Source organism: Natrix helvetica (assembly GCF_964273705.1).
Source record: "Natrix helvetica genome assembly, chromosome: 2".
NCBI lineage: Eukaryota > Metazoa > Chordata > Lepidosauria > Squamata > Natricidae > Natrix > Natrix helvetica.
The window spans coordinates 257,199,265-257,215,279 of record NC_138552.1 but is presented as its reverse complement, the minus strand read 5'-3'; the positions used below and the strand labels follow the sequence as shown (position 1 = coordinate 257,215,279).

Genomic DNA, 16,015 nt, shown 5'->3' with positions numbered 1-16,015 from the left:
TTTTAAATAAAAACTAACATATTCAAAAGGCGGCATTGAGAAAGCATTTCTTCTGCCTTTGCGCTTAGATGTAAACCTGAATGTGACAAGAAAGAGGAGCTAGCTAGTTATTAAAGCCATTAATCCATGAATATTGTCTGGTTGCTCTTATAATTTACAGAGCACTTCTACCATTTTGAAGATTTTCCCCAGGCTGACTGCACTATACAGTATATCGACTCAAACCAAGAAAACAGGGGTTTATTTTTCACATCTTCCTATTTCTTCTAATGGTTTTTTTTTTAAAGTTAATCGGTTGCAAGAGATGTAAGAAAAAAACAGACTACTTCTTATCAGCTTCAGACACCTCATCATCATGACTGTATGCCTTCAGGTTCTTGGTTTGTCCCAATTCTGTTATCTTTGAGATCTGCACTAAAAATGGAAGAAAAAGCTTAAACCTAAATATTTTATCTTCAGAAATCAAACAAAATGATCTGCTAGAATGCTGAGGAAGCAAGATTGAGATTAGAAATTTTGCAGAGCATTCTTCCAGAAATGCTTTCTCATAATGCCACTGTATTTTGCCTAAGGAATTACTCAGATTTGTTATGTCTTTATAGAAAACCTAATGCTGTAAATTAAAGGCCTATATGGAAGACTTAGCCAATGTAACACATGCACAAACTGAAAAATGCATTCATCTTATCCAAATCCAGTACTTTTGATTTCCCTTAAGAATCATCTGTTTCTTGCCTAAGAAAAACTTCCAAATTCACTGTGGATGATTCACTTGAAATACATTATCAGTAGCAGCCAGGAAGTGCTACTAAAATTTTACCTCAAGCTACTCTGCGCAATTTCTGTTCCTTCCAAATTTAATAGGGAGAAAATCTATCTATGTAGTCATTAAGAGTCAGTCCCAACTTGATAGCACAAAATCGATCTATTAAAAAACTTACTAATGAAGAACAGAATAGAAAGAAGCATATAATACATAAATGGTGTTTGGCTTTTAGGAATATGATTTAGGAGCTACTAAGGCTCTTAATAATATTTCTCTTCCCTTCTGTATTGAAGGTTCAATTAATGTGCTTGGCAGGAACAAGATGATAATCTTTTCCAGACTGCTTGGAAGAGCCAGTTTTTATTTCCAATAAGGTAAAGGTAAAGGTTTCCCTGCATATGTGTGCTATCATTTCTGGCTCTAGGGGCAGTGCTCATTTCTGTTTCTAAACTGAAGAGCCAATGCTGTCCAAAGACCTCTCTGTGGTCATGGGACCTGCATGACTAAACGCTGAAGGCGCATGGAGCACTGTTACCTTCCTACCAAAGTGGTCCCTATTTTTCTACTTACATTTTTTGCATGCTTTTGAACTGCTAGGTTGGCAGAAGTTGGAACAAGTAATGAGAGCTCACTCGGTTACGCAGTGCTAGGGATTCGAACCTAATCATAATAATCATAATAATCATAATAATCATAATAATCAAATGGTCAAGATCCTATGGGATTTTCATATACAAACGGACAAAATACTGGCGCATAACACACCAGATATCACACTGGTTGAGAAAAATAAGGTTACAATCATAGATATCGCAATACCAGGTGATGGCAGGATCAACGAGAAGGAACATGAAAAAATCGCGAAATACCAGGACCTAAAAATTGAAATTCAACGATTATGTGGTAATTCCAGTGGTAATCGGCACACTGGGTGCTATTCCAAAAGCACTGGAATTACATTTAAAACAGTTAAAACTTGACAAAATCACCATCAGTCAAATGCAAAAAGCTGCACTGCTTGAATCTGCACGTATATTACGAAAATACGTTACGACGTCCTAGGCCCCTGGGTGGGGCCCGACTAGTAATCAATGCCAAATCCGGCGAATCAACTGGCCGCTGTGTTACAATCGTATAATAATAATAATAATAATAATAATAATAATAATAATAATAATAATAATAATAATAATAATAATAATAATATAGCGCCCCCCCCCCCCCCGTTTGCTCTGGACACCTCCACAGAAACGCCGTGTTACCCAACCTGGCAGTTTACCGTTCTGGTGCCAGACTTACCTTGGCAATCAGAGTTGCATCCAAAGTTGCCGGACAGAAAGTTAGCGCAGTTGCAGGCAGTTCCCCTGGAGAAGCCTCCTCCTTCTCCTTCTCCTGTGTCAGTTCCAGCCGAGCCAAGAAGATTGAACCGCACGCACAGGCAGCCTGCATATTTGCAGGATTACGCATGCGCCTGACTGGTGGAGAGGGGTGTTATGTCTTAGCCTTGGAGACGCTCCAAGGCTCTCCATTGCTCAAGGCACGCACGTGGCAAGAGCGGGAAAGTCACTGTACTCTGATTGGCTAACTGTGGGACTGCCTGCATATAAATTGCTGTCAAGTGGGAACTGTTCAAGCTCACTGGTTCTGCTGTTGTGTTACCTGTTCTAATAAAGCCTTGTTATCCGAGTCCTGCCTTGCCTCAGTCATTGCCACCCCTTTGAATTTAATAGAGGCTGATAGGAAAAATGAGCAGTAACTCTAATTCAGCATGATAAATGTGGTTTACTACATAACAATTCATAGGGACGCCGTGGCTCAGTGGCTAAGACTCTGAGCTTGTTGATCAGAAAAGTCAGCAGTTCAGCAGTTTGAATCCCTAGTGCCATGTAACGGAGTGAGCTCCCATTACTTGTCTCACCTTCTGCCAACCTAGCAGTTCAAAAGCATGTAATAAATGCAAGTAGAAAAATAGGAACCACCTTTGGTGGGAAGATAACAGCATTCCGTGCGCCTTTGGCGTTTAGTCATGCCGGCCACATGACCACGGAGAAGTGTTTGGACAGCACTGGCTCTTTGGCTTTGAAACAGAGATGAGCACCGCCCCCTAGAGTTAGGAATGACTAGCACATATGTGTGAGGGGAACCTTTACATTTACAATTTACATAACAATTCAAAATTGGTAATTTATGAGCTCAGTATTCTAAACTCTCTGGAGTGACTAATTGGTCAACCTCCCTTTTTTAACATATTTTTTTCATTGCAAGCTTTTTTTCATTTATATAAAATGCAGAAAGATTTTTCTAAAAAAAAACAAAAAAAACCAACAGAATTCCCGTCTAGGAGGTAATTGATATAGAGAAGCTTCAGCTGAAGTACATCTGGTATAATCAGGCACTTGACCAGATGAAATTAGGCCCTAGCATTTATAAAAGACCCAGCCAATTATAGTGGCAGTTGATAATGCCTGTCACTGTAATGGTGGTTCTTTACCTTTAAAGAATGAGCTGATTAGGGTAATACTAGAATTTAGAGACATTCTTGAAAACTAGAATGGTAATTGTAACTATCATCTGTCTGTCTGTGTCTATCTTCCACATCAGTGGGTTATGCAGGGCCCCAACCTTTCTCCCACCATGCCAGGTGCTACATGTTATTCCACTTCTGATCTGTTCTGTTCGGCTTGTTGAAGTCTGAGCTTCCAATTTGACTTTCCTATAATGGGGTATATAATTCAAGTCTTGGAGAACTAAGCAATAAACACAAAATCTGAGCATAACAAAAAGCTACTTATCTAGTCTTTCCTAGCAAGCACATTATAGATTCCAATCTAATTGAAATCTAGTTATGACAGTCCCTCAGGATAGTGCTAGAATAAAAATTACAAGATATCTGTAATTAATTTGGGATCAGTTATCTAATGTTAATGTATTACATACTCAGCACTTAAATAGTAGTTCAACTTCTATCTAGTCTCTCTCCCTGCATCTGTTATCCAAAGGAGGAAAAAATGAATAGACAGTACTGATCTAGGAATGTGAAAAAATGAGCTACATTAATGGTTTGAAAATCTAAAAAAGGTACACGGCAGAATATGGGGTGGATGTAACAAGCCATAGTTCTACATATTCTACATACAGATAGTCTTTGATTTACAGCTGATTGCTTAGCAACCATTCAGTGTTAGTACAGACCCTGTTAGCCCCCAAAACATTAGCAATTCATTTGTTTTCCCTCCTCTATTGACGGAAATCTTGCCAAACTAAAGCAAACAATTTGCATCACTATCAAACGATCTCATTATACTGTGAGAACTTCTCGGAAGCAGATGACCCTCTTCTTCTCAACCAAACTAACTAAACCAGGGCTGTCAAACTCGCGCCCTGCAGGCCAGATGCATCACATGCTGGCCACACCAACGCCTAGTATAGTAAAGGGGGGGAAGTCAAGATACATCACATGACGATGCTGTGACGACACGAGTTTAATACCTCTCATCTAAACTTTGCTGTCTCTTTTTCTTCTGTAATGCGCTCCCTCCCTCCTGGGAATCAGGAATATGTTCCACCTTAAACCCTCCAAAAGTTATTTCCAACCTGGTTTCAAAGTTCTGCTGTCATCTACCTTCAGTCACATGACCACATTCTCAGAAACTGAGTCAAGCATCCTGCAGTCACACAATCGTGATTTACAATGGTTTGCTGGAAACCAGCATACAACCATCACAACTTATGACAATTGCCAGGCTCAATTATGGTCATAAGTCAAGGACTACCTGTATTACTGCTTAACTTAATTAAGCATATATACAAGGATAAAATTTAAAAATCGTAAGTACTTAATCTGGTTCCTACCACTTTGCAATGTATTTATTTTCCTAAGATCCATGTGATGAAAGGATATGCAATTATCCCAATTTAAGCCACAAGTGCATAACAGATTTTGACAGTAATTGCAACACTGTTTGGTATGCTAGTCTATTAGTCACTGTCAAGAACAGTCATGAGAATTAAAGTTCTATATAGTTATACGGTTACAACTATTTGTAATTAAATTTCCTATTGTTTATGGGAGAGCATATCTGGATATTCTCTTCCAGTTATTAATGTAGGGCTCATGGATCTCTGTGGTGGATTATCATGATTCACTTACATGATCATGCATATATATCTTTTTTTTAAATGGCATCAAAATCAGATGTCTGCTCTCTTTGTTAGGCATTGTAAGTATGTTGAGGGTGGTTGGAGAGAGGATAGTTGGTAGAGGTATTATCCTCCATGTTGGCTGAGAAGCCAGCAGTGAGGGCCACATATACATTATGGTGGTTGTTTTACCAGATCATTCTCCAACTGGGCATCTGGATTTTAGACAACTGTGGTTGTAGGAACAGGTTATATTGTGCAATTTTCCACATGGGATAGTGTCTGTTTTAGCCTTTTTTATCTTTTTGCTCACACTGTGCTATGGAGTTATGTGATGTGAATGAGAGGACCAACCTGTATTACCAAAAGCTGGGGGAGGGATTTCCATCTTAGAAAAGTGGCATCAATTTAAGTTCTTGGGCAGGGATGAGAAGTGCTGATCTCAACTGGTGGCTGTACGACGTTGCTCTACTGATGAATTTGGGCCTTAGGATGAGATGAGATTGCTGTTTGTGTACCTGCCTCTCTGCTACTTTGTTTCCCTACTAGAGCAGATCAATTTCAGGCCTACTATTGGGGACTATGGCAGAGCAGCCTGCCTTAAGAGTTGAATGCAGTTCAGAATTTAATAGCAACCATAGACTTGTTCCAAGGTCTATTAATAGGTCAGTTCACAATAGGAGTCAAATGTTAGAACTGGATTTTATCTGTTGGCAAAAGCAATGTGTTCTGAAGTTAGGATACATTATCATCAATCTCTTGCCATCAACAGATCATTCCTGTTAGACTATGGCTGAGATGGACCTGATAGGGCTCCAAAGGGAACTTAAATGAATCCCTGGAGCCCTGGTACATGGCTCAACCAAAGCTTTACTTGCTGCTTGGAATGAACAAGTGATTGTGACCTTGGATCAGATCATGCTTGTCAGAATCTTTATGCATGTGAATCCCACAGAGCAATTTGCTTTTCAGAAGGACTTAGAAGATGAGAAAGGCCTAAAATACTGCTGGACAAATGACAGGTCTAATTGAGCATAGGTAAGAAGCTTTAATTAAGGATTACCTAATGATAGTAAGAATAGAGAAATCATTTATTTCAATAGATGAGAATATATGTAACTCAGTATTGAACTGTGAAGTCTTTGGTGCTCTCTGAGCTTGGTAGTTTGCTTGCAGGTGTTTCATTAGCCAACTAGGTAATAACATCAGTGCAAGTGAGTATGGGGCTTTTGTTCCCTGTTTACAGTAGCTTGCCATGCGTTCTGGTGAGGGTGTATTTTTCTCCTTGGTAGTTCCTTGATTAGGATATTGTTTTCTGCTTGATTGATTTTATTGTCAATCAGCTTTGTATTACATTGCCCATCTGGTGCAGAGATTCTCTCAACTTTTTATTATAGAAATATTATTTGTATTATTTATATTATAATATTTGTAAAACTTACTATTTATAGAAATAACTATATATTTTCTTGGCTTCTTTTGCTTTCTTCTGGTCAGTCACCAAGCTGTCTTCAGGTTCTTAATATTAGTATGTGACCCTATTCACAACTCAGTACAGTGGTACCTGGATACTCAGCATACCAGGTGGGATGCTATGTGATCCTAGTGAGTCATGAGGCAGCTAACAACAGCAAGTTCTACCTTGCACATCAATTACCAGGAGAAAAATGAGTACCCGGACAAGCTTTTTGCTTCAAAGTGTGTCAAGTGCCAAATTTGACAAACTTTGAAGCAAGTATCGAGGTACTACTGTACAAGGTATCTACTGGGAGGCAAGGGAGCAGAAATCCACATAGTGTTATAAATCTTGACCCTCTTTTATTTGGGATACAACATTGTGCAGGTATTATACTGCATGCATACAACCAGGACAAGATTCCTTTGAAAAATATTTCCAGTGAGATTATTTTCCCAGAGAAGTCCATTCCTTGGGGAAGGTCCTCCTTTCCTTGTCATTAATTGCTTTTAGGGTTAACTGAAGAAGACACGCTGGCATCCGTTCTGTACAATGACCTGTCCTCTGCAGTCTGACAAGCTCCAACATTTAACATTTTTGTTATCTCTTAATAAAAGTTCTGTGAGTTGGCCTTCATCAGTTATTAACACAACCTTTACTTTTAATGAATTGCTGCTTTGAGATTCTTTTCAACGAAAGGCATAATAAAATATTTTTATAGCAACAAAACCTATTTAAATCATACAGACAATTTTATGAGTCACTCTCAATGAGCTCCATAATTGTATTTCAATGCACATGAACCTAAAGTAAATAATACACTTCCTACCCGATGGAACTACTGAGTTGGCATTCCCTTCACAACTATTTATTTTATTTTTCATCATCATCATTTTAGCCACTGTCTGCCCACTGCAGGATGAAGGCCTGTTCCGCATGTTTCCAACCAATACACTTCTGAGCTTTCTTTTGCCAATTGGGCCCTTGGTACTTGCTGCTGTCATCAATCCATTTTATTTTAGGTCTCTTTTGTGGACACTTTTTATCAAGAGGGATCTCTTCTATTTTTTATTTTATTTTAATTTATTTATTAAATATGTTGCCCATCTCTCCAAGGCAACTGTTTTGACTATATGTAAGCATAGCCTACAGAAATTATTCTGATTTCTGTATGTATTTATTTAGAAAAGTTATATGCCTCCCCCATCTTATGAACCACAACTTGGGGAAGCTCACAGCCACAACAATAAAAACCTAAGAAAAACAATTAACAATGTTCTCCAAACTCTTCCCAGTATCCCAAAGCAAGTAATTTGCCACTGCCTACTTTTATGATACTTCTTCAGTTTCACTGTCTAGCGGTTCATGGTGATCACCCATCCAAGAACTGGCCAGGTATAACCCTCCTTTTTAAAACCAGGCAGGGCTAGCTAAATGCAATTCTCTTCATAGGATTGGCCATAACTTTGATTTCACTATCAACATCTTTTATCTCTGAGTTTACTTTGTCCAAGCCTTGTGGAAGACTGACTGATTGCAAATTCCAGGTTTATATTGGTCATATTATAGAGATTTTTCAGTACTGTTAATGCGTTGCTGTGGTTTTGTTGCCGTATGATTTTATTACATGTTTCCATGTTTGATTTCATAACAATTATGGCAGTAGGCATTCCATGACAAGAAAATCATTGCGCGAAGGGTACCATAGTCACGGGTCAATGCATATTATTATGAAAAGTTCTCTATATGTAGCTGTAAAGAGGAGAGGAGAGAGGTCTGTTAACAGTCAGGGATACATCGTAATTCCTTGTATTCTGAAACCATTGGCACACTGTATCATTCTGTGGGAGCTGTTCGAGGGAACAAGGACCATTTTCTTTCCCTAAAAATAAACTGAGAGGTTTATTTGTGTCTGAAGAGGTAATATTGTATTTAGTATCATATCCAGTCTGGGTGAAACATGTTAGGCACCTAACAGCCTATCTGGTAGCACCTAAAAATGGGAATAAATAAATATAATCCATGAAGGATGTCATTACTACTTGCAACAGAAAATCCATTGTTTTACAAAATTAAACATACAATGATTACCTGTAAAGTTTGGCAATTCCAAAATATAATGAATATTGCAGAAAACAGCAACGACATGCTGACTGATGTCTAATGGACAACTCCTTGGACATGCCAAAATCAGCATTTTAAAGAGATTTCGAGGATTTTGTTTTCTCCTCCTTACGATCTAACCACTGTGAGAAAGGTGCATGCTATCAGAATGCAGGTTAAAAAGGAATGGGAGTTTGATCACATGGTTCTGACTTCTGTGTTGAATTTCTTTTCATACACACCCCTGAATATGAAAGCCTAAGTCACTCATATCAAATGCAGACAGTGGTCAGAGGTAGGTTGCTACAGGAAGGACAGGGATGATACCTGGCAAGTAGACCAGTTACTCCCACAGAAGACCTGGGAAGCCTCATAGAGTTGACAAGAATCAGCTGGCTACAAAGACCTTGTCTGGTTTTAAGCACAGCTTGTCTTGAAATAGAAACTCCAAGGGTAGGGAAAGAAATTAATGCCTGTTGCTTATCTGGAACAACATCAGTAGATCAGAACTAGGCATCATTCCAAAAGGCCAGCCAAAAATATAAGAAAATAGGCCACTTGTACTTTTTTCTTCATCCTTCATTAATTCTTATCACATTTGTATTTTGTGGTGCCCTTTCTGCACCATGAACTGTAAGGAACGAACTCTTACAGGCATTGTACAGGCCTGTGTATTTAAATATGGATTAACAATATTGCTACTTCAATAGATTTTTTTGGATACAATAAAGAAAAGTTAGTTAAAAAGAAATAGATATGTAAATGTATGTTGGATCTGGGAAAAATGGTTAGTTTTGTTTTTTTGCAAATCTGTCAGGTGATTTGTTGTTTGAGGGTTAAAATGTAAAACAAGATTGCATTTTTTTTTATATAGAACTAAATAGATCTTCATTCCTTGATATGTATCTATATCAGTGACGTGCGGTAAGGTTTATGGCTGGTGAGGCACAGACACAGTGGTGGGTTTCAAATATTTTTAGATTTGTGGACTTCAACTCCCAGAATTCCACAGCCAGGCATGCTCAGTTCCGATTTAAAATGACAGCATTGTTTTTCTCCTTTGTGAAATAAGTTTCCTTTTTTATTTTCTTTTTCTTCTCCCTTCCCCTCCTTCTTCCCTCTCTCCCTTCCTCCCCCTCTCTCAAGCACACACACATACACACAGAGAGAGAAGTTGGATTGGACTATCTCTCCTACCCCCTTCCCTCTCTCACTCACTCTCAAACAAACACACACACACACACAAAAGTTGAATTGGATATCTTTTCCAGTGGCTTGAAAGAAGCTCCTCTGCCACCCCCACCCCCATTCCCCTGCTGCCTTCCCCAAACACCTCCACCATTGCAAATGCAGCCTGCTGTCTGGGTGGGAAATGCCTAGAACACAATAAAGCCCACCCCTGCTGGCAGCCTGGGGTGATAGGAGAGGCAGAGAAGCCAGAGGGGAGCCGATCCAAGCCTTCCAAAAGAAAGAGGCTGGGGGAAAGTGTGTGTGCTACAGCATGGCTCTTTGCCTGGCTTCCGTGGATGACTCTGCTTAACTGTTAAAAAAAGCCTCTAAAAAAGCGCCCTCTACTATGAGGCAGGAGAACTGCGTGCCTCACATACGTCAGGAATTTTTAAGCTTTTAACCCTTGCTTAACTGCTCGAGTGATCATAAAACGCCTAAAGTCAGACTAGAGGAGGCATGCAGTTATCCTGCTTCATAGTAGAGGGTGCTTTTTAGAGGCTTTTTTTAACAGTTAAGCAGAGTCATCCATGGTGAGGCAGCAACTAGCTCAGCTTTTTCCTTCTACATTTTTTTTTCTTTTCATGATGAGAGCAGTGAGGCTGTGCCTCACTTGCTTCACCTAACTGCACGTCACTGATATTAGTTGGGCTATTCAAAGTATTTAACATGTAAAACATTTAAAGCTCAATGCTTGTTTTAAGGGTTGGAAAGCAATTTTGAAAGGGGCTATCCTAACCACGCTAAGAATGCTTTGAAGCTAAAGCAGCTCTGAATAGACTTTTCAAGTTCAACCAGACTGACTCTTCTAAATTCAAAAATTTCAGGAATGGATATCACTGTGATGGTGACCTTATGGCACGCATGCCAGAAGTGGCATGCAGAGCCTTCTCTGCTGGCATGCACGTCGTTGCCCCAGGCATTTCTTTCACAGGTTTCTATTTCCCTTCAAACAACGAAAAAGAAGTTCATGAAAGAAAAAGAGCTTACCTCTTGCTACGCTGCCGGTTTTGGGATGCCCCACCTTCCACCCGCCAGCTGGTCTTTGGGTCGCTGCTGCGCATGCGTACATGTCCGTGCATGTGCATGTTCACATGTGTGCCCGCACTTGTATGTTCATGCACACATGCATGTCCACGCACACACACACCTTTCAATTTGGGCATGTGCACAAACAGTTTTGGCACTTGGTGTCTAAAAGGTTTGCCATCACTGGGCTATAATAATCTATCTCAACTTTACAACAACTATTGTAAATTCAAATGGGATATCTTAGGCCAAAATACTTTTGAATTTGGAACATAAAAGGGATATGCGATACCTGAAAAGCTCCCAGAAACATTGAGAGGATAAAGCTTGCTTCTATTTTATGTCCGTCCCCCCAACCAAAATGGGGGAAGGAAAATAGAATATGATTTTTTTCATATTTTTTTTCAATGAAATGGTTTCTGTTTGAAAATACTGTTTGATTGGGTTGTCTGATGATTTTACAACTCCTTCAATTGTTCAAACACATAACAAAAAGAGGGGAGGACAGTAATGGCATCAAAATAAAGGCTTTTATATATGGTATATGCTTGTAGTTATGTCAGAAGGAACATTTAAAGATATTCATCAATCACGTATGTATCTTCCAGGGGAAGGTGTACATACATACATGTGCATTGGTTTATGTTTGGAGGACTGTACAGTTGATTGTTGGCAAATAAATGAATGAAGGTGTCTCTTGAAAAACACATAAAATGGATTTGTTTCCTCCAGAACATTTATTAGAAAAGAGCTATCATCATCTCTTTTCATATAAGACAATTACAGTCTACTAAAAAAAAGCCCCACAAAAAATGTTCAAAATGAGGGATTTATTCTCTGAATCCAAATTTGTGCCTATTCCACAAAATGCCACATTAGAGCAAGGTATCATATAAGTCAGGGGTGTCCACACTTGGGAACTTTAAGACTTGTGGACTTCAACTCCCAGAATTCCCCAGCCAGTTGGCTGGGGAATTCTGGGAGTTGAAGTCCACAAGTCTTAAAGTTCCCAAGTTTGGACACCCCTGATATAAGTCAATATAAAGCGGTAGTTCTGAGACATCCCTCACTTGAAAAGAGAAAATGATGTGCAGTAAAAATATTGAAAAATCTACCATGAGATTATGACTGTGTCACAACTGATAGTTCAAAGTAGATGAATTAACATATCAGAAATATGTGTTGAAATGTAAAATTAAAAATGCTGAAAACATTTACTGCCTAATATCTCAGAATGCCCTATTTTGATTCAACACCATAGATATTCATGAGATTTACAAGCACTAGTGCATTTTAGAACAGCTGGGCAAAGATTAAGGTTCAAATTTAGCTATCAACACAACTGATAATTCAGTGGAGGTCTTTATTGGCAGATTGATTTTTCTATATAGTGACTATTTTGTAACAGATCTTCACCCAGTGACTGCAATTGGTTCCAGCAAAATGGTTACTAAACAATCTCTTCCTTCCTGAGCAGCTTTTCTCTGCAGCCTATCATTTCCCTAAATATATTAATAGCAAGTTAACAAACTCAGCTCTATGACTTTAATGAGCTGATTAGAACCTGCCTGGCTGGTAGCTGCTGCCTGAAACTGGCCAGAACTTAACCGGTTTCACACTGAAGATTTTTGTTATATTTTTCCTATAAAAAGATATTTTGTTATAAAGATTTTTGTTGTCCTAAATGGCGCTTTTGTTGGAAAATACATTTATTACAATTGTTTTTGTGAATAGTCATTACCCAAGGTAGTTATTAAATATAACAAATATATATATTTGTTTGGCCTTAGCAAAGATGTGATATATCATGCTGATGGAGGAATAATAACAGATGTGCTTTGTTTGCAAAAAGCTTTCTAGCTGGTTCTTTGCTCTTTGGGGAAACAGTTGTTGATATTTTATCTGGGCAGGATAGTGTTAACAGTAAATTAGAGTTTGCTAATAATGCAAACACTATATGTGGCAGAAACCTCATTATCTGTACCTTGTTGATCTACGGCTGACACTATTCATAGATTATCTGATTAGCTGATTCCCCAGTTTTGTGGAAGGCTCCCAGGCTACATAGATCCTTCTTTTCTTTCTCTTTGCTGACCTACTTATGTGCAAGAGGCTTTGAAAACATTGCTGGAGCTTCTTCGTTTTGTTCCCTCTCCCCCTTCCAAATCACATGCCTAGCCTAGTTGGTATGAATCTTTTAAAACATTGCAGCTCTCATTAGCGCAGCAGCATCTCTGTATAGTATCTCTCTATTTTGCTTCATTGTCTTTGTGGATCCATTGTTAAAAAAAACATTAATTACAGAGTGTAACATGCACACCACAAATGCCATTGATTAGCCTGGATTTTTTTTTGTTTTTTTTGTTTTTAAAAGGATAATTACAGTCAGAAGGCTTTTTCCGAGGCATCCTGGATTGAGGGCTGTGTGCTAATTGCTCTGTTTAAGGCTGCAAATTAATATGAGGCAAAACACAGTAATCATCTGAAGGGGAATAGATCAAAACAGTTTAAGTGGGATCACAGTGAGGGGCTTTATTGCTCTATCCTCCCTTTTCTCCACGCCATCACATTTTTACAGTTTCATTATAAGGTGGAGAGGATTTGATTGTGTTATGAAAATATGTAGCATTACTCCTTAAATCTCAAAACAAGAGAGAGCAGACTGACTAGAGTGGTACCCAATGGTGAAACGCAGCACTTTTCATCCGCAGAAGAAACTGCAGCATCCTCTACTGCAGAAGCGATTTGCCCATTGGCTTCTCCTTAGCATGTGACCAACGGAGCTGTTTCTCTGTGTTTTTTTTCCCCCTTTCCTCTTCCATCTGTGTGCAGAGCACTGATAGGCCGGGCTGATGCGCAGACAATTTATCATCTTGATCTCCCACTGAGTCAGGGAGCTCTCCTGTCACCAGTATTGATTTCAGAGGATGGACTAAATTTCCTAGGATTTCCATTAAGAATTAAGAAAAAAGCTATAAGCACGCAGGGTAGCCAGGCAGACATGGATATGAGATGGCACTGTGAAAACTCTCAGGTAGCCTTCTTCTCTCACGGCCGATGCAGACCAGAGGCTAAGCACTGCAGCATGCAGGGTTTAAGAGACTGTTAGTCGAAAAGCAAAAATAATAATAAAAAAAATAATAAAAAATTTAAAAAAGGAGAAGGAAAAATCATTTGTATCAATTACTGTTTTTTAAACAAAATTGCTTTTATTTGAATTAGAAATTGTCTCCTTGATGATTGCATGCCATTGAAATCAGGAGTTCAAATTTCTGCACGCGATCGGCTTTTCAATTTCAGGATCTTTTTGCGTTTAAGAGAATAGCACTTTAAACCCTGATGCTTTTGATTTTCTTTATCTGCTGATTTTCTAATCCATTGCTTGTGCGTTTCTGTGTTCATGTGTATGTGTCTTTTAATTTTTGCATGCTTGGAAAAAGGAAAGAAGAAATCAATGCAAGCATGGGGAGCAGACTTTTTCAATAATTGCTAGGTTATTTAGTTATTAATGACCTGGTGATTATTTTAGTTTAAAAATGCTTAAATTCCGAGTGTGCATGATTCGTAGCACAGTTTTGCATGTTGTGTGTATATATGTGGATTTGTTCTTGTTATTTGTGACTGTTTACTGAGCAATGAAATATACATGCATTATTTTTTTAATGCAAAGGAATAATTGCCTTTGGTTGTCTAACATTTAATGGTAAATAATGCAAAAGAGCATTTTTAAAGAAATTGCCGATATATTTCTCAATGGGGGGAATCTGCATCCTATAGCAATGTGGGACTTTTTTATATTGTGTTGAGGAAAGAGATTTAACTATTTGTTTCTTATGTGTAAGTGGCACTAACAAACCTGCAGAGCATTGATTGTTGTTTATTGAAATTATTCTAGAATCATTCATTATTCTTCCCAAAAGTCAGGCATCAGTTATGTGTGAAAACCATTTTTGTGCTGAATGTATGTGCATGTTGACCGCTGTGGAAATATTGCCTTGCTTTTTCACAATCTTTTTTATGCCAACAAGAATGAAAGGGGTTGAATGTTCTATCTTGTGTGTACTAGGAGAGTGGTAGCAAGCTCATTACACAAGGAGACAAGCATACGATAAGAGATGAGAATGTAAAACAAAAGATGTATTGGGAAGAAGAAACAAAGGATCACCACGGAGAGAATAAATGGTGTGTGTGTGTTGGGTGGGGGGGCTTCCACCTCCTCTGTTCTTAGAAGGGTAAAGGATTCTTATCTCCTGAAAGCTCTGGATAATTATATAGTCACCAGAATGTGTGCCTCAGTATTTTGGGGGAAATGTTAATCCACTGCATTTCATATGGATTGCTTTTTAGCTCTTTGAGTTTGAGGAAAGGCTTTCAAATGGGAAAGGGAAATTGTATCCAGCTTTCATTTCAGTACTGAAGTTTCTGCAAAGTTTCTTTTTGAAATTGTACCCCAATATTAATCCTCTTTGTGACTTGAGCAAGCTGTTTTCTGGTGATGAGCAGAAACATTCTCAATCTTTCATAAGTTAATTGTGAGCTTGGTTTTATGAGGTCAGACATTTTAATTGTGCATAATGTGCTGCAGAAGCTTCACAGCTCTATTATTACGGTGGTAGTGGTGTTATTTTAAAAATACAGTTTTACTGATTTGGGGACAAATTTGTCAAGGGCGTAGAAATTGTAATATTAGCAGAGAGAGATTACATTAATTATTGGGTTGTCTTGTTTTGAAAAGCTTCTACCCATGTTGAGTTTCTACCTAAAAAATATTATGCCTAAGAATGTTGCCATTTCTCATCTCAGTTTTCTTAATAGCCATTTATCTTGGATCTCTTGGGCGTGATAATTTGACACAGCTAACAGCTGCGAGAAGAAGAGGTGAAGAGGTTAGGTCACCATGGAAATTGAATTGCCTCCACCCCAATTCTCCATCAGAGAAGATCCTTGCCAGTTAACGCAGAGTTAATTGGCAGAACGAAAGCATTAAATCCATCTACTTTTGTAAGTGAGATGGCAGGGCAGCAGGATGCAGGCAGACTGCTTCCACGTTATGCATGCTCTGATTAGTAAGACTAAGGTGGGCTCCATTTTTGTGCACTCCAGAGCTGATGTCTATGGTTCACAGAATCAAGTGGCAATGTTTTTCTGGGCTCTGACTGCTTGTGGTTATAGATGTCTGATGATTGATTGAATGTTCTCCTAGCAGAGAAAGTGGGAAAAAACCCTGCTGATAGAAAGAGAGCAGTGGGGAAGGAATCATTCACCGTTTTTATGCTTTGCATAGACATTTTGTT

The 16,015-nt window shown here is 38.6% G+C and overlaps 1 protein-coding gene across 18 annotated transcripts in view; it reads left to right on the top strand.

Annotated features, from left to right (window-relative positions):
- NRXN1 (neurexin 1) overlaps positions 1–16,015 on the top strand; it is an 898,064-nt gene that overhangs the window by 841,773 nt on the left and 40,276 nt on the right. Inside the window, exon 1 of one of the 18 annotated variants that reach the window (XM_081941965.1) lies at positions 13,583–13,755. The exons of the other annotated variants lie outside the window; for them this stretch is intronic. Coding sequence (XP_081798091.1) covers positions 13,723–13,755 — 33 coding nt within the window. The 5' untranslated portion in view covers positions 13,583–13,722. Of the gene's footprint in view, positions 1–13,582; positions 13,756–16,015 lie in introns of those variants that run through there. 18 annotated transcript variants of the gene reach the window in all.